General features: G+C 39.1%; 2 protein-coding genes across 4 annotated transcripts in view; one reads left to right on the top strand and one right to left on the bottom strand.

Moving 5' to 3' along the window:
• Positions 1-3934: 3934 nt before the first annotated feature.
• On the bottom strand, positions 3935-6673 carry LOC137296225 (insulin-like growth factor-binding protein complex acid labile subunit). The gene has a single exon (XM_067827964.1). It carries the CDS (start codon positions 6671-6673, stop codon positions 3935-3937), a length of 2739 nt encoding a protein of 912 aa, XP_067684065.1.
• A 7795-nt stretch (positions 6674-14468) lies between these two features.
• LOC137296907 (protein bicaudal D-like) overlaps positions 14469-19665 on the top strand; it is a 47984-nt gene continuing 42787 nt past the window's right edge. For all 3 annotated transcript variants that reach the window (XM_067828801.1, XM_067828799.1, XM_067828800.1), the window contains exon 1: positions 14469-14843. In XM_067828801.1, the coding sequence (XP_067684902.1) occupies positions 14628-14843 (216 nt within the window). In that variant the 5' untranslated portion in view covers positions 14469-14627. The remainder of the gene's footprint in view (positions 14844-19665) is intronic.

Genomic DNA, 19665 nt, shown 5'->3' with positions numbered 1-19665 from the left:
TGGCCTTTCATCCGGTCAAGTGTTTGTGCTGGGAAGTTGAGCATACCAATTACAACTCATTTTGACTTCTTAAATTATCTAACTAATTGAACTTGGCAACACAAATCATCCAGATGAACTGTGAAAGATGGTAGGAGTTCTTGCATATATTTTTTTAAGGTTTCAGACCCATCAATTTGCATTTATGATTTCACCAAAATCTGACTCGCACTGCTATCAAAACTTCACAGGTGCAACCACTATCTTTGCTGACACTGGCAAGCTTGGTTGTAACAATGGTTTTGCTGTGAGACTGCGTAGCCAGCAAAGAGGGGTAATAATATGATTGGGCCGACCCATAGACACATTCGGTATAGTGGAGATTTATCGGAACATGTACCCTGGAGATGTCAAGGATGATATATAATTTTGATTATTGTATGCTTGGTGTTTTTTGGGGTTTTTTTCATATGCATTGTGTTGTGTTTTCTGCTGGTACCTTTTATGTGAACTTACCATGTGCCTTAAACCTTTCCTGTTGTGTTCTGAGTGTGTGTCAGGGGCCATTTATATTCTTTTTGATGAATCATTGTTGGATTACGAGTTTAGTTTCATATGCAAATGATATTTTTGTTACATGTTAATAAAATCTAGAAACCACCATGCGATTTGTTCTCATGCACAGAAAAACTTGACAGAGTCAGAAATGTTTCCCACTAAATTCTCTCAAAACAAGGTGTGACATTTCTTTTTCATACAGTCTGGTGTCCCCAACAGTGACATTTCTGGAATTTTAATACAAGTGGCGCAAAACTAAATTCACTCACTTTTAGGAACACAACTATTTACAGTGTGTCATTTGCAAACTGCTTTCTATACACTATTACACTATAACACTCTAACAATTCAGTTGCACAGTTGATCAGCCCTCAATGTATGCTGTTGAGTGAGGTAAGTATGGTTTTTCACTGGTTTTAGCAATATCATGATGGAGGACTGCAGAAATAGGCTTCATACATTGTACCCATGTGAGGGTTCCAAGTCTTGGAAGACACAGCAACACTTTGGAGATGACAATATGGATGAGATGGTGAAGCACCATGACTTCATCACCTTCATGTCACCATTTCCTGACAGTATGGATCTACATTCACAAAATTAATCACAGGATTGTATGGTCCAGACTCAGCTTTTTTCAGGCCACCATCATTCAGCTGGAATACTGCTGAAATTGGCATTTAACAGCAAGCTAAACTAAAAATACGAGAAATGGTTTCTCCACAGTAAAATTTTAAAAAGTAAGTATTAAAAACATGGAGAATAACTTTATGATGATAAAGGATATGGCCTGGAGTCAAAGTCTTATGGTAACAACTGGTTGGCTGAATGAAGTAATTATTTGAGGGGATTTAAGAAATGAATACATTTTGATATATAACATGTTTTATTCAAGAAAAATGTAGAAACAGAATAGAAAACATGTCACCATAATGGTCTGAAGCTAAGTAGGAAAGATGCACATGAATATACTGAGGGATAAAAATAAGGGATCATATGAAAGGAGAATTGTACATTTTTTTTTTCCCAAGGTTTCTTCACAATCATAAAGCTTGTGAAGAAACCTGGGACCCGTTTCACGAAACTCTCCTAAGCCTAAGATCTCGTAACTTTTCTCGTAGCATCCATAGCTCCTGTGTTACAGTATAGGAGGTACAATGGCTACGAGAAAACTTACGAGATCTTAGGCTACGAGCGTTTTGTGAAACGGGCCCCCTGGAAAAAAATAAAGGAACAGGTGTGCTGTTGTGTGATCCCTTACCTTTTTCTCTCAGTACAGCAGAACTTCCGCTGTTGAAGATAATGAGATTATGTAATGGATGGACATGTAATATATTGTATTTCAAGCATGGTGGAATTGGTTCCATATTCTTACAAATTTACTATGCATCCTTCTTCTAATCATAATTATGAATATATTTACAGTTATAAATATGATTAAAAAGCAATTTTTAACATAAGTGAGAACAGGCATATTACTTTGAAAGATCAACACCAGATTTCTCTGAAGCCATAGTTTTTTCAACTGAGAGTGAAGAAAGTTTGTTCAGAAAAAAATCACTTCGGTCCCTTAAAATATGTTTCAAAACTTCACAATGACTAAACCAAAAGTCACTGTGTTCTATAACTGATTGGCTGAAAAAGGTCATCAAATGGCATTCACTTAGAAGAAATTGCAAAATTATTCACTGCGTATTGACACATAGAAAAATAATGCACAGAATTGTATTGTTGCGTCATCAGCTGGGGTGAAGTCATTCAAATCATATTGTAACATAATAGTCCAAAATTACACATTATCAGTTCCAGATGCTACCACAGAAACCAGCTGATGACACTTCACTGCTGTAAATGTAGACAGTAAAACCCATTTAGGTCTTTTGGTTTGCTTTTGTGTTTACAATGTCAGTAAGCATCGTGTGTTGCCCAATTGCAGTGTGTTATTGAGTATTTGAAGCACAGGAATATTTCATTTGAAATCTCCAGTTGATGCCATCAGTTGGAAATGAATTAACATGCTCCAAATATTCAATAACACATGGAATTTTGGCCAGCACACAATGTTTTTCTCCTAATAGTTATGTATTTTCTATATCCATAAGCCTTTATTTCAGTTTTCAGACATATATACTTTCATTTTCTGTTATTTTGTTATCAAACAGCTTAAATCATGAAAGATTGGTCATAACAAAGGATTTAAAGAGGGTTGCTTGGTGCAAGAATAAAACATTATGGTGCAAGCATCTATTAATATGAATGAAGATAAACAAGTCAATGAGGAACACAAAAGTTTTCTAATCAATGTGATGGAATCCAGTACACACACACTCAACTGACTCCGGCAATGGATTACAAGAATGTACAAACACATGCAACAAAAAGAAATCATCCTTGCAATTAGCAGCAGCTCAGATTGACACTGACTGACACAAAATAGTATATATTTCAGACTAATAACACTACTTCTTATTTACACTCACTGTACCTAAGGTGGAGGGTACCTCAGACTAGCAGTACCTAACCCTGAGGATACTTCATGCAGTACCTAACACAAAGGATACCCTGGGGCTAACACTGCCTATCACTAGGAGTACCTCAGACTGCCAGCACCTAAACCTAACACTATCTCAGACTTACAGTACCTAACCTCAAGGGTACCTCAGACTAACAGTACCTAACCCCAACAGTACATAACACTAACAGTACCTAACCCTAACAGTACCTTAGACTAATAGTACCTAACCCTTTCAGTACCTCAGACTAACCGTACTTAACACTAATGGTACCCAACTCAAAGAGTTCCTAACGTTAACAGTACCTCGGACTAACAGTTCCTAACTTTACCAGTATCTCAGACTAACTGTACTTAACCCTAACAGTACCTCAGACTAACAGTAACTAACCCTAACAGTACCTCAGTACCTCAGGCTAACAGTGTCTAACCCTAACATTACCTCAGACTGACAGTACCTAACCCTAAGAGTACCTCAGACTAACAGTTCCTACAGTACCTCAGACTGAAAGTAACAAACCTTAGCAGCACCTCAGGCTAACAGTACCTAAGAAAAACAGTACCTTACCCAACAATTACCTGAGACTAAAAGTACCTAACAATACCTCAGACTAACAGTATCTAACTCGAACAGTACTTCAGACTAACAGTACCTGACAGGGTACCTCACACTGACAGCACTTAACTCACAGAGCCTAACCTAATACCATAACAGGCAGACAGCATGTTACCATACACTAAATTTATTAATCACTATTCGGGACTTAATATCAATTGGTGATTCCTACTGAAACTTTGACATACCTACACAAATGATATCTTACACAGATTATGCCAAACCCTTACTCAGCTGTGCACCTGCATAAACCTGCCTCTGATGATGCCTCACACAACTGTACTGGACGGAGTAACCTCATACATCCTTCGAGTTTTCACCTGGTTCCTTAGCCACCACATTGTAACACAAATACATATGAAAGCTCCCACGCCCAGTACACCAACCACTGCCTTCATGGTTACACTCAATCCAGTGCCCAGACCTGTAACAGTTCCCCCATGTGGCCTCTCTAAAACTGCTGTGTTGTCATCAACCATGTCCACGGTGCTAGTCGGAGAAATCTTAATATGGCTTGATGTTGGCAAACCAGTTGCTTTAGTGCTCTGACCTCGCAATGATGAGGAAAACAACCTGGATGTAATGACCGCTGTCCTGTCCATATCTTTGCCAACATCCTCAGTGTTGTTGGTCCTATGTGAAGAGGAGGAGGATCCCGATCTTCCATCACATTCAGCTGCAGAATCTGCTGGAGGAGGACCATCAGAGAAAACATCAGTTGTCATGGTTTCACAGGAATCATCTGAGCAGGATCGTCTTTCTATATCCAGAGTCTCTGAATCTGATATATATGAATGTCCATACAGTGGATCTGATGAACATGTTTGGGATGTGCAGGACATACCAGTTGCTGCTTTCAGGATGGATGTTGTTACAACTAATGACTCTGTTTCATTATTTTCAAACACTCGAGTCAGTGTTGGAGTCGGTGAGATGGGTAAACTTATCATCACATCGGTAGATCCATGCAGATGAGGTGGCTCAGATGTACCACTTGAGTATACCTGGGACATCATTGAATCAAGAGATGATGTCACAGCATCTGTCATCCTGTCAGTTGCATTTGTGGTAGTTGCTGATACTTCCTGATCTTTCCATGACCGCGTTCCTATTCCTGTATCACCTATTGAACTTGATGATGCTTTATCATCACTTTGAAGATCCACATAATACTGATTCGAGTCATGCTGGTAATAGTAATCAGAATAATAATAATAATTGTTTCCATAGTAGTAATTGTTCTCCTTGTAGTCTTTCTCTGCAGGTGGTGGAGCTGGACCAGGCATAGATGTAAATGTTATTTCAGGAATTTTAGGCTTTACTTCTGGTATCGGTCTTGGGCCTTTACAATTTTCAGGAACTACAAATGACATCACATGGCTCCTGGCATAAGCTCTTGGAGCCACACATATCCCATCAATGTACAAGTTTGGCATGTATAATCTTAAACTCAACAGTCTACATCGACACTGTACAGGATTGTTCATCACAGAGAGATACTCCAAGTAGGGCAAGTCAGTTGATAGGCTCGGAGGTGCTGATGGAATCTTGTTGTCATCAAGGTACAGTCGAAGCAGAAATCCTGCAGATTTCAAGACAGATACCGGAAAACGTTGGAATGAGTTTGCTCCAAGGTGAAGAACTTGTAGGTTGGGTTGGTGGTTAAACAGGTTGACTGGTAGATATGCAAGCTTGTTTTCCTGCAACTGTAGACTGTTTAAGAGTTTCAAGTCGAAAAATGCATCACTTGATACTGAAGAAATTTTGTTGTCACTCAGATCCAAGTATTGCAATGCAAGCATATTTCTAAACAGCTGGTCATCAATCTCTTTCAGGATGTTCCCACTCAGGTGAAGATTCTGAACTGATTTCCTCAATGGATCAAAAGCTTTTAGAGGAATACTACGTAGAGCGTTCATTGACAGGTCCAAAGTTTTCAAGTTAATGAGTCCATCCATAGAACCCTCGTCTATTTCACGAAGATTGCTCTGACTCAAATTCAGAGTTTTAAGGCTGTACAGGTTTGAAAACCATCCATTTGGAATCTGGTTGATATTGCTTCTGGTCAAATCAAGAACTTCTAAATTTACAAGGTCATCAAAGATATCAGAAGATGTAATTTCATTCACATCATGTATTTCAAGTCTATGTAGACTTTCCAAGTCATTAAAAATAGTTCCAGGGACACTATTCATTGACATAAGAACTATCTCCTGCAGATTCCTTGGGTCACTATCTTCAGTGACAACACCAAAATTATTGAAGATTCTCTCAGGCAAACTAACCAGCTTTGGCATATTCAGGTGCACCTTTCTGAGAACAGTCAATCCTCGGAGAAAGTTCTCATAAACAAATGAAACTTCTGGACCATAGATGCTGATGACCTGAAGAGTCTTTTCTCCAAATTCAAGAAGCTGTTGGGGGATTTTTTCAACTTTGTATAGAGTCAAATGTAGTGTCTCCACAATGAGACCTGTAAAAATCATTTCTGGAATGGTTTCTCCTAAAAAAGTCAATTCCAGAGTTTTCAATTTTTGCAGATTCATGAAAACCCCTACCTCAACTGACATGGCCTCCAATCCATATATTGTTTGAAGGTTGTCGAGTCCAGTGAAGGATCCATTCTTTAAATGAAAAATGCTGCTTCCAGTCAGATCAAGTTTTCTCAGGAGTGAACAATTTGAAAATAGATACCAATCAATGGAAGTGAAGGTATTCTGAGCAAGGGACAGGTATTGCAAAAATTCAAAATCACAAACAGGGTCAACTGTTGCAATGTCAATATTGTTGTTTGATAGATCAAGGCAGTCTAAATCTCTTGGCAGGCGTGCAGGTAGTCGTGTCAATCCAAGGCCAGAACAATTCACTAACTTCACCAATCCATAAGAGTATTTGCTCTTTTGCACAGAACACTGGCAAGGAGAACAGGTCCCTTCAATTGGCCATTCCATTGCCGACACTATTGCCGCTGACGTCAAGATGGATATCAACAGAAGAAGGGTCCTCATGGCACTGCGACAAACAGGCAAAATGTCATCTGAAAATCAAAGTATCGAATAATTTGGTGCGTTCACTGTTTCAAAGATTAACATATATGGCTTGTTCTCTTCAATACTGGTACATTGTTAGGATGAATAACTTAACGGACGTTTGGTGAGACTTGTTTCAAGACAAGATTTAAAGAAAATGTCCCCGAATAATTTTCAAGTGATTTATTCCTCACAGGCCTCAGAAAAAAAACGGCAAACGCCATCTTCATTTCGTTTTGTTTTTGTTTTTTAACAAACTGCATCAGTAATGACTCCAAATACCAACACTTATCAGAATTAAATAGATATCACGCTTCGTTGTAACAAACCTGTTTATTAATTCCATTTCACTGGCTGACGCTGATGTATTTGTCAAGTGTAACCAAACAACTTTGAAATTCCGTCAGCTAATGACGTTTAGAGTTGCCTCCCTTATCATAAGGGCGATAACTCTTCAGTCGACCGAGTAATGTACTCTAAGATCTTATATATATATTCTTACCATATTCTCACTCATTCTCAGTTTTAAGATGTGTAACTTTCTCTCTGTCAGTTGTTTTGCGTTAAAATTTGGGTTCAACTCTCTGTGGAGTGAACTATATTTAACTTAATACAACACGAATTCGCTTTAACCTAAACTCCCGGGCAATAAGTACCGATTCAGAACAAGAACTATTGACTTCATTTACCTTCTTATCATGATTCCAAAAACACATAAATTATCTCCATCGTGAAATACAAGCCATTTTCAGAGCCAACAGGGGTTATACGTTGAATTACACGATACAATAACAAGGAGCCAATAATGATATTGGGTAAAGCGCATTCTGGAATTACAAAACAAAATGTCAATGATTATTTATACATACCCAAAGAAATTGCCTCCCTTCCTTGTGAAGAAGACAAAAATATATCCTAGCTTTCCAGACGTGCTTGTATTAACTGCGCATTGTTTATTCAAATAGTTGATTGGCTAGCCAGGGACAATACTCAGGTCATACAGAACCCCACGTTATGACAAGAGTGATGACAAACGAAACGTACGTGATGTGTGAGTGATGAGTGATCATGGCTGCTCCGGCGCTTCATCCGTGTTTGTGGTCTTCATAAAACTGCGTGTTACTGTGGGATATTTTCAATATAAACCAACGATCATGCGGCTCTTAAAATTTCTCAACAATTAATGAAAGACGCGTTATTAATAACAATGTGACAGTTCAAACTTTAATCTCATTATAGCGCGAAGTGCATAAATCGCACTAGGTTTTGTATTTGTTTGTTTTTTTATAAGTGTGAGTTGGTGACAAACATTGTTTTGTTTTGTTTTAATTTATGAAAAGATCTCCAGTTGATATATACACTAAACGCTAAATGACACATTACCCTCCTATCTTTAGTAATTGCTGAAGAAACATATTTGTTTTTAGAATGCATTAGTTAACAAGAAAGCACAACAAAACAGCTTTTCAGTGATCATGTGATTTCTTATTGTTTGGCTATAAAATGCAGCGGAAAGTTTCATCCTCACTTGAATAGATTTTGATAAATTTATCCGGAGATGAGGGTAGCGTTTCTTTTGCGTTTATTGTTTACATCGTTGATGTATTGTCGGGTAAACGTGGAACAACGTGTTTAAGAAGATTGCGAACAGAACAAGTCCTCAATTGATTTTGCTCGTTACCAATTTCTCAGGCATACCATGTATTGTGGTTATCAGAATGTTATTAGTTCACTTTGGCTTGTAGTGGGTCAAATCTGGTGAAGACAAACCAGTGTTGTGCTCCGGGGAACTACTGTTCTTGGTCATCCAGTTGGCCAGTGAGCTTTACGTACTGACATGTCCAGCTGTGAGTGAGTGAGTCAATCAGTCAGTCAGTAAGTCAGTCAGTCTGTAAATATTCGAATATGGACCAGACAATTCAGTGATCAAGAGCATGAACATCTACCTACGCAACTGGAATGCGATGGCGTGTCAAGCAAGTCAGCGAGTCTGACCACCCGATCCCGTTAATCGCTTCTTAAGACAAGCAGGGGTTACTGAAGATCAAATCTGACGGGTGAGGAAATCTGAAAAAAAATTCGAATACTAGTATAACGCTGCATATTATCCTGGACGCACGTTCTTTTCATTTTAGCGGGTGTGGCTTATCAAGCTTTGCAAAGTGGACAGTGATACCCTCATTAAACATCGGTGTCACTCTGCCTAACGCTCGCCAGATAGTGAATAAAACAAGGACTGGTTGACTCAGTGTCTGTACTGGAGCAGAGGAGGTACACTGAAGCTCCGATACAGCTTCGAAATATATGCATATACTGATTCATTACGGTAGAATTGGTTGAATAATACACAAAATTCAGCAAAATTCAATACAACCGCAGTACTGGTACATTCAATACAGATAAAAGTTGTTGACAGAATTGGTTGAATAATGCAAGAAAACAAACCATCATGTAACAGCAATACTCGTACAAACAGAACAGATGACGGTACTCTGTTGTAAGCCAGCTGGCTAAATATCAAGTGCACGTTAAAATATCACAATGAGTGAGTTTAGTTTTACGCCGCACTCAGTACTATACCATCTAAATATGGCAGCGGTTTGTAAATGATCGAGTCTGTACCAGACAAACCAGTGATCAACAGCGTGAGTATCGATCTACGCATCCGAGTGAGTGAGTGAGTGAATGAGTGAGTGAGTGAGAGAATTTAGTTTAGTTTTACGACACACTCAGCAACATTCCAGCTACATGGTGACGTTCTGCAGCTAATCGAGTCTGGACTAGACAATCCAGTGATCAACAGCATTTGCATGGATCTGCGCAACTGGGAACTGATGACATGTGTCAACCAAGTCAGCGAGACCGATCACCCGATCCCGTTAGTCGCCTGTCACGATGGGCAAGGGTTGCTGAAGATCAGTGCTAGCCTAGATCTTCACGAGCTTCACAGTGGCGTAAAACTGCTATGTCTTCTTCAGAAACATCAAAGAGAGTTTCGGTGTAACTCTGGAAGTCGCTTGATAACGATGATAGCATCTCCACCCAAGCGTTGTATATGTTGTAAAGCAGAAGTTGTACATCCATGGGGCTGATCCACTGTTTATTCACAACAGCTAAGTCTTCGAATTGATTGAATCGGTCGTAAAATATCTTCAACTTACCCTTCCTGCCCTTCACCGCAGGGGGGATGTGACACGTTTTGACAAATGTTAACTCTGCAAATCGGGTTCATAAACAATTCGGTTTCTTTTGACGTTGTAGTTGCCTAGACCTAGACGTCATTTGTGGTCTGATAACCTTGGTTATGCGCGTTTCGGAGGTATCGTCATGAAATTTTCACGTTTCCCATGACATCCCGCTGTTACTTTATACAAAAATATGAAACATAATTATACGTTTTCCTGTTTGTCGTCGATTCGTATTCATATAGTGTGAAATTTAATGTACAGCTGAGTCGTCACTATATCACTGAAAGACATCATTCGGGACAATGCCTTCACATGTGACAATCAGTTGTGTTAAAACCTGTGAAGTGTCTTAAATGTAATTCATTATACCCATGGAGTTTTGGGGCGATTTAATGTGAATTGTATTCATTTTCTGATTTTTAAACGTGTTTGTTGATCTGTCTGTATCATGTGAAAATGTGCAGTAAAATGGTGTCTGTTTTGAACCGGTATAATCAAGTGTATCTTGAGGACGTCTTGAAGACAGGCTTTTTTCAGACTGAGATGGGGGCATTCACACGACTGCATTTGATTGAGTGAGTTGGTGAGTGAGTTACTTCACATCCTGTAAGCGTAATGTAGTAGGAAAGCACGATGTAATGCCGGTATCAGACATTTACCAATGTTGGAAAACCCACGAATACAGGTATGGTGCTGAAAACCCCATTGGGATGCGAGATTCGAACCCACGATCCCGGCTCGTGCCCAAAGGAACCTTATCCTCAGCAAAATGAGCTGTCTCCCCCTCTCGGCTACTAATCGTTCCGAAACAAATGAAAGCCAAACAACAATATTATCCAGTCACCTAATACTCTGCCTACAGGATATATTACATGAATAAAACTCAAATCTAGAATAGTTTGCCCAGTCTGTATTGCCTAGGCTCTGAAATTAGGCATCGCTCTGGGCTCCAAATATATCTGCAAATGGAGCTAAGGACAATGTTTCATAGATAACTATATTTCTGCACTATGTGAGCTGAATTCACTCAATCAAGTGCCCCCCATTGTTTCACGCCAGTACGTGTGTGTGTGTGGGTGTGTCAAAAGTCGCGAGCGTTTTTTCTCTGACGTTATGCTCTTGTCAACGTTGTTCAAAGCAATGTCACGTACAGGGCGCCATAAGCACGTGAAGAACGATTGTGACGTCAGAACTGAAGCATGGTGATATGAGCAACTGTTGACACACAGACAGATAATTTTTCCCAGTCTCCCCCATACAATTATAATACAATCAACCCGTGTGCACTCCGTCCGCGCCTATCACTGCCCACACTTAATGGTGAAGGTCATCCATCTGAAAATCTACGTATACGCTTCAGTGCTCGTGACGTCACATTCTGGGATCGGCAGTCTAGATAAAGGGTGGGGTGTAACCAAGCGAGAAGACACTTACACACAGCTGAATGCAAACTAAACCATAAATATACAAATCACATCTCATAATCTTGTTGTCATGAAATTATGTTTGAATATCGTATTTAGTCCCCTTCCACGTACGTTCATTCATCCACCGGTTATTCATTCACACTTTCACTCGTTCACTTTTACGTTGAACGTTCATGCGGAAACAGCTGATGTTAATTCACAACTCATTCTTTCCATTCTGACATATGTCAGATAATTAGTGTTTCGCAGACATATTCGCTCTATGTAGACTACCCAACAGGTGTTAAAGAACACTACAGTTAGTAATATCTTTTAGCGACAGTTAGAAGTTGTTATATAGGACCAAGTTCTTTTATGGATAAATCTTTTAATTCTTTTATGCACAGCGTTTCTGGATCATTTCAGCCCCCTTCATCGGAGCTGATGTGATGAAGGGATCGCTACAGTTAGTGACAGATAAAGTATAATGATATGAAAAAAAGGATGTTTTGCATATCTTTGGATGAGTATAGTTTGTAGTTTTATATTTTTAAATTCACATATATGCTCTTACTGTATCTGCGTTTACAAATGAAAGCATGCATTCAGGGTACTATTGTCAATTGAAAACAAAAAAAACCATCCGAAACAGTTTTTCACTGGTTATTTCTTTGCGTTTCTGTTGATGAATCAACTTCCGATTCACACAGGAAGTTGTCAACAATTATAAACATCTGTGTTCAAAGACCTTTGAACGGTATTTACATGAAGAAGGAGTAATATACTCAGAAACGTCTAGTTCCCTAAAATAAGCACGTTTCTTACCCCTGATGGTATTCCACGGAGGGTTTATGTGTTTACACATTCTCAATCCGAAGTGTACCGAATCGAAATGTTATTATCCTCATCTTACCTAAATGTGAACACCAAATCAAACATAAATCTCCCCAGTGATTTATCGTATCTACAATCACCAGCCCCTCCAATTAAATAATTACATTGGTGACTTTTCTTCTATGTAAAGAGCATTATAGCAATAAGCTCGGGGCTAATTAAGACGGTTAATTTAACCCAAAGAGTTGTTACGTAATGGTGTAAGTAACTCGCCGCCTTATGCCCCACTAGAGAGCCATGGCTGGCCACCACCTTTAGGCTACAGAATACTGAACAAAGCAATGACCAGGGCACGCATGCGTAATGTTAATAATCATCGCGTAATGTATTCGGTGATATGTTGGGAAAAGATGCTATACGCATGTTTATGTCTGACTTCACATAGCTATAGATGTCTTGGAGGTTGGCCGTGAATAGCTGCCATGTTGCGGCGTACAACAATATTTACTCCACTTTTGAGGCATGCAGACCACTACATGTATTATTTGGTTGTTTGTTGTTTAACGTCTCACTGAGTAACATTCCAGCTATACTGCGATGGTCTGTACATAATCGCGACTTGACCGGATGTGGACATCTTAAACATCCATGCGGTTGATCATTGGATTGTCAGGTCCAGGGGCCCGATTATTTACAGACCGCCGCCATGTAGCTTGAATATTGCGGAATGTGGCGTAAAACTAAACTCACTCACTCCCGATCCCAGAGGTAAAGTCCAAAGTCCGAGGACGCAAAGCTTTTACTCTTACAGCTTTGACCTAATGGAGAATAAAAAATAAATAAATAAATAAATAAAAATAAAATAAAAATAAAAAAATCAGGTGGCGGTGGGGTGGCCGAGTGGTTACATCGTTCCATAGTCAAGTCAATTCCCAACATGGCTACAATTTGTGAAGCCCATTTCTGGTGTTCCCTCCCAGACAATGCTGGTATAGTTCTAAAAGCGTACTTGATCACGCCGAACACGAAGGCTGTGGGGACACGTTAAAGAAAAACAAGACAGTTTAGTGTAGGAAATTGCGGACAATAATGTCCAGATGTCTTCCATCTTTATGCAACTAATAATGTATAAACTAATCCACAGTCTTGTTGATACATGGCGTCCATACGATCTCCACCACTAAACCTAGCTAAGCGTTCACGCAGTGGCCTCGTTCCTCAAAGCAGTCATAGCGCTACGACTGTCGTAAGTCTATGTTTAAGTATGGGAGTTACCATCATCGTAGCGCTACAGTCGTTTTGGGGAACGGGCCCTGAACACACTATGTCACTATGAAACTATGTGTAAGATGTGCGCCATTTAAGTGCAGTTATTATACCGAAAAAAAGTAGTGGATATTGGATTTACCAGATTGATAAAATGTCAATGATTAAGTCCAGGAGGAAACAGATGATGAAGAGAAAGTAAGGGAAAATGTGATAATTTATTCCATTCCTCTGGAAATGTTTCAAATGTTTCATCATCTTTTTCTCATATGCATTGGCACTGGCTAGTGGTATGCTCGCAAAATGGAATTTCGGTCACTTTTTTAATGGTATATAATTAATGTATGAGACATCGATTTCCCCTGAATCTCCCTTCTCACTGGGTCTCTTTTTCAATTTCAAAAGAAAAGTTTGTTTCTATCGAAAATATATATGTTCACAGACTAAACGTTAGTCTAGGCTACTACCATAGCAACATGTTTCTATAAATACTGAACAAGATGAATCATAGTACATATAAATTTTATATACTCCCTGGTTAATGTCAAGGTAATATGTGGTTCACGGAATATGTAACAATGGTTATCCGTTTAGGCATGCATATTTAGATGTAAGAGTCTTATGCTGGTCCTATTTGCCATTGTCGACATATATTTACGCTCATCCACATTGGTTGCAATCGGGTTTACCATTCACAGAACTGAAAATTATTTAGACATTGTACATGAAAAGGAAATACGTTATGATATTTATTGGACATATTTTGAAATCGACGTATTTGCATCAAAGCCAATGTTACAATGTTTACAATGTTAGCCACGTGACGTTCGATTCATAAACATTGTTCCATATTGTAGAACGTTACAGAATATCTGGTAATTGTATACATCATGAAGAACCGGTATGATATGGGAGTTATTTCCCTTTGATGATCAAGTCATGCGGGTTTGTGGTTGAACCAAGCAACTTTATATTACCAAGCCCCTAATTTTATATAGTAAACAAGCGCTTGAAATACTGGTCTTGCAACAGTGGCCAATCCCCATAATAACGTTAATTAATCGGACTGGTGAGAGTTTGTAGCAGACGATCCGACCTGGCAGGTCACGTGACCAAAGCATAGCTGCATAATTAAGAGACGACATGGCGGACGGTGGAAGGATACTCTAGGGTCTATGAATCTCCAAATTTTAATCAAGTTTTCGCGTTTCAAAGGTCTTCCACACCTGGGCAGCCAAAATGACGACTCCTGTTAGCCCAGACATGAGTTTGGAAGACCTAAGACGAGAAGTTGAGCGGCTACAGGCCGATCTCGCTGAAACGACTCGGGAGAAATTGCAGGCCGCGGAGTATGGCCTGGCTGTTCTCGAGGAGAAACAACAGATTCAACAGCAGTTTGACGAACTCGAATCTATTTATGAAGGAGTAAAAGCGGAATTAGACTGTGCCAAAGAGGTGAGTGTGATTTGAGATATTTAGTCGCTGAAGGTGTGTGTGACGAAAGATGGCTCACATTGGGTGTGGTGATGCACTGAAAGTGTCTCGCAATTTATCAGATTCACGGGCCTCGCGATTCCTTTCCCGTAGAAATGCAAGTTCTGAAGTTGGAATTGGTCGGTCACAGAAATCTTTTGATTGCATGTTTGTTCGGGTTATTAGTTGAAATTCACGTTTAAGTTAGTCGTTTATGGTATTAGCTTACGCGCGATGACCGTGTATGGACTCGGCCATGCTTCGTGAACGTGTCAGACGTCAAAATTGACATTTCGACATGTGTGAATTGACCAAGAACGTTACCACATCGGCTGTTCAGTAGGGATAAGGGTCGAAGATGTAAAATTGTGTTTCCTTTAAATTGTTTTAACTCACTCGTCGTCAAGAGCCGGTATATGTTTATGCAGTGTGGCGTTCATGTAAACCGTAACAATTACTTATCCCTTTTTGAACAACTTGAAGCAATTTTGTCTTATTTTAATCTGGAGGAGCTTGTCATAAAGAATAATTAGAAAACTGAACCAAAATTTGATACGATAAAATGGTACTGATGGTTTGTCTGGAGGGTGTCATAATGGAGTTAATAACACCACTCACGCAAACAACACCTGTTGAACTACACTATCCCTTATCACAATGCTAAATATATGAAAGGTGAAGTGGGTCAGATCAAAACTATGTACAAGTACACTTGTCTGTTATAATTAAGTAAGTACCCTTACGGCTACTCACTGGTGAATATCTTTATGGTTTGTGGGGCTGGTTAAGGTGTTCGTTTGTGAAACCAAAGAATGGGCCAACTATGTCATATGTTGGAACTACACATAAAGAACCTTAACAGTTTTTCCATGATTGGTGGTCAGACTTATTGATTTACTGGTGCATGTTATTGTTATTGTATCCCAGTTTTGTAGATAAAGGCACGTAGTGTCAGTCACCGAATTGTCTGGTCTATATTTGACACTACAGCCTAGCATGATATAGGTAGAAAATTGGTGAGTGCAGACCTTAAACCTGAGAGTCAAGAGCAAATATCATTGGGTTTATCACCTCTTGATTTTTTGCTTAAATATGGTGACATCATTTAATGTGTGCATAAATACCTCAGGTCATATATGCAGTTCATGATTTGGAATTTAAAATCACGGAGGGGCCTTTTTCTTAAAAAGTATGTCATGATATTGTCAGTAACCACGACAGTAATGTGTTCAGCTGAGCATGACAGGAAATGAGTCATGGAACTCTTTCTCAGGGGTGCTTCACTGTTTCCTGTGGTATCTGTAGAATATTGTAAAATTCATTCATAGTTTAAGGTTACAGTTTTGAGGTCAATGGCAGCTACATGTTGTAGCTCACACTAGTTCTGTGGTGGCACTGATTTGTCATTAGGCTCAATAAATGTTACATTGTAGACTTTGTGTATGGACATGGTCATGTTGATCTTGATTGGCTGTTTAGGTTGGAAAAGTTTCTTTGCATCAGATAAAACTACCCTCGAACTATTTAGTTCCCAGCCCGGTACAGAACCTTGATAACTGCTAACATTTTTTCTTCGAATGGATCAGGTTGTCAGTGACTTGGTTGACTGTCATCTAAACATTGACATGTATTGTTGCTCTCAGAATTAATCACTGGATTGTCTGGTCCAGACTATCAATATTTACAGCCAGGTGTATATATATTTTTGAGTCTCTCTAACTGTTCTGTTGTATTTCAGTGTGTGTGCATGTATTTAAATATTTGAGGAAAAAATGCAGTTTTATTATCATTTGCATCTTTTGATCTATAATCTTCACTGAATTTCATGCACAAATGCGGTTTACTCCATAAATTAATGAACGGACATGTGATTTTTCTCACCTCTGTATCTCCCCTGTACCCAATGCTTCAGAATGCCAATGAATGACTATGCCAAACTTTGGTATGTAGGAAATATTATGTGTATCTATGTTTTATTACATGTATGATTGGTATTATCTCCATCCAATGTATTTGCTCCTAATATATTACAAAATCAATAATTGCATTACTATTGTATGTTGTTGCAAGATAGTGTCTTTACTTACACCGTAGAAATACACAGCCTGGCAGTCATCATGATCACTGTTGCACCAACTTATAGTCATAGAGCCAACACAAGTGAGTCTGGGTATTTGTGGTATGACTAAATTTGCTGGCTGGCCAATTTGATTCGACAGAACACATTACGTTTTCTTCTGAAGTGGTGGAGTCATATCCTGGGTCATGGTTTGATTCTGTGGTTTGGATTCATCATGACTTCCCATAGACATTATACTTGGGAGTCAGGTTCATTTTCCAAATATTGCGGGGGAGTCAGCATCTAAATTTGGGGGTCAGACAATTTACGAAGATATTCCATTTGCAATTAATAATGTCTTTTTTTCAGGTATGTATGCCTCCTGAATTCTAAAGAATCATTTGTGTGTATTTTCTAGTCAGTTTGAAATTGGAAATCAATTTAGTTATATTTATTACCTCTAGCATTGAATTGTGTGGTTTTGATTAGTGATTTTAATATTTTTTATTGCATCAGAAGCAACACAGTGTTTGTTCTTGTATGCATATTTTCACTTTACAGTACGTCATACGCAGATTTCTGCGTCATGGGGAACCCTGATCCATGTGAAGCCCAGTGTTCCCCATATTGGGTTTGTTGGGTAAACCATACTCATTACTGTACACTTCAGACCCGTGAAGGTCCCGGGGTAGAATAGGCCTTCAGCAACCCATGCTTGCCATAAAAGGCGACTCAGCTTGTCGTAAGAGGCGACTAACGGGATCGGGTGGTCAGGCTCGCTGACTTGGTTGACGCATGTCATCGGTTCCCAATTGCGCAGATCGATGCTCATGTTGTTGATCACTGGATTGTCTGGTCCAGACTCGATTATTTACAGACCGCCGCCATATAGCTGGAATATTGCTGAGTGCGGCGTAAAACTAAACTCACTCACTCACACTGTACACTTCATTCCAAATCACTGAATCACTGGCCATTTCTTCAATAAAATTGATTTTGACTATTTTGAATGTGACAGGCACCAGGTGTAGAGGTATTTTCTGCTATTTCCTGGGTGTATTCTCTTTCCATTATACAGGTCTTCTTTCAATGGAGATAATCTGATAATCAATTTCAATAAACATACACCTGGCATGTGAGATTCTGGGTTTTTTTTGTATCTAGTTAAGGTAAAAAAAATCAGCCCCATCATCCTGAAATATTAAATATTATCTCATAAATGTCTGTAAGGTCATTTGTTTTTTCTGAGACAAACTAAAAATAGATCCTTTTCTGTGCTATCTGTAGATCAGCATGTATAACTCGAGTGAGGATGTGCTTCGAAGTGGCATACAGTATTAATGTGAAAGTTGAACATATTTTTGTGAAGCTGGTCTACTTCCCCAACAGCATGGAAGCTGAGAATTTCCTGAAAGTTTTTAATTACTTAACGCTGGAATGTCACAATTCTAAATTTACAGAGTGGTTGGTTATTCTCCAGGATTGTTCAAGACTTGGCAAACACAGCTACAAAAAGTCTTGTGTGGCATTTTGCTTCGGTCAACACTACACATTGGACTTGAATAACTTGTAGGGCAAGCAGGAGCCTTGCACAGCTTTATTACTAGTCGGTGCTGGGATGCATAGGGAAACCATGTTGTTGAGTGTGAAAAAGCAGAATGAAACTAATGTTTTTAAAACATGGACATAGTGATTCAGGAGAGATGTCCCTACTACCTTGTCTACAGGAATAACTCATGATGTGGAAAAAGAAGTCATTTACTTAATGTAATTATGTTCAAGTTGTTGTGATTTTGCTGAAATGCTGTCTGTCTTTAAGGGGCCAGTGGGGTGGCCTTGTGGTTAAGGCATTCACTCGTCATGCTAAGATTTGGGTTTGATTCCTCACATGGGTACATTGTGTGAAGCCCATTTGCTGTGTACCCCCGTATAATGCCAAAAGTGGCATAAAACAAAACTCACTCACTCAGTGTGATATTGCAGGAAGATTACTAAGAGTGCTTTTAAACCAAACTCATTGATTCAGTTCTGAGATTATGCTTCCCTACCACCTTGACTAAAGTATAACTATTGATGCGAGAAAAGAAGACGTCATTAGCTCAATGTTATAACTATGCCGCCATGTTCAAGCTATTGTTGTGCTGTCACTGAATTAATGGAGTAATATCTATCGTTAAGCGATAGCGATAAAGCAAGTCTCCTTTAATTGGTAGGAAAAGAATGCTTTATACACCGTAAATTGTAATCTTCTCAAAACTTCAAAATGTACTTTTTAATCCACACTATGATGAGGATGGGATCAGCTGTCAGTGTGTGAATGTATGATGAGATACTGTTGAATGTCTGATCTGCTTAATGGGTTGGTCGTGGTGAGGTATTTGTGGACGTAAAAAGTTAAAGAAGACTTCAATTGTGTTGAGAAGATTACAACAATTTGCTAATCTGAGAGCAGCATATTCTTTCACTTTTCACATTTACCTTACTGAAAGGACACTTGTCTAACCTTAACCCCTCTTACGCTAAGCTAGTCACTGATTAAAGGCTTCTAGCAATGTGTTTTCCATAAAATGGTTAAGGCCCAATGTAATCCCATAATCCTCCGGTACTGAAGTACTGTCAGTGCCAGGATTTACACCCATATTGCCTCAATGAAGCGTGACATGAATCTCGGTTACCGATTGTAGAGCAGTTGTTCGGTTTTACCAATTACACTTATTGATATTAACCGCTTATGGGGTGACTTTC

The sequence above is a fragment of the Haliotis asinina genome, chromosome 9, assembly GCF_037392515.1.
Source record: "Haliotis asinina isolate JCU_RB_2024 chromosome 9, JCU_Hal_asi_v2, whole genome shotgun sequence".
Lineage (NCBI taxonomy): Eukaryota > Metazoa > Mollusca > Gastropoda > Lepetellida > Haliotidae > Haliotis > Haliotis asinina.
The sequence above is the reverse complement of the archived record's forward strand: the minus strand, read 5'-3'. Positions and strand labels throughout refer to the sequence as shown.

Bases quoted from the DNA above. Each gene is read 5' to 3' on its own strand.
- LOC137296225 (XM_067827964.1), bottom strand. From the start codon at position 6,673: ATGAGGACCCTTCTTCTGTTGATATCCATCTTGACGTCAGCGGCAATA.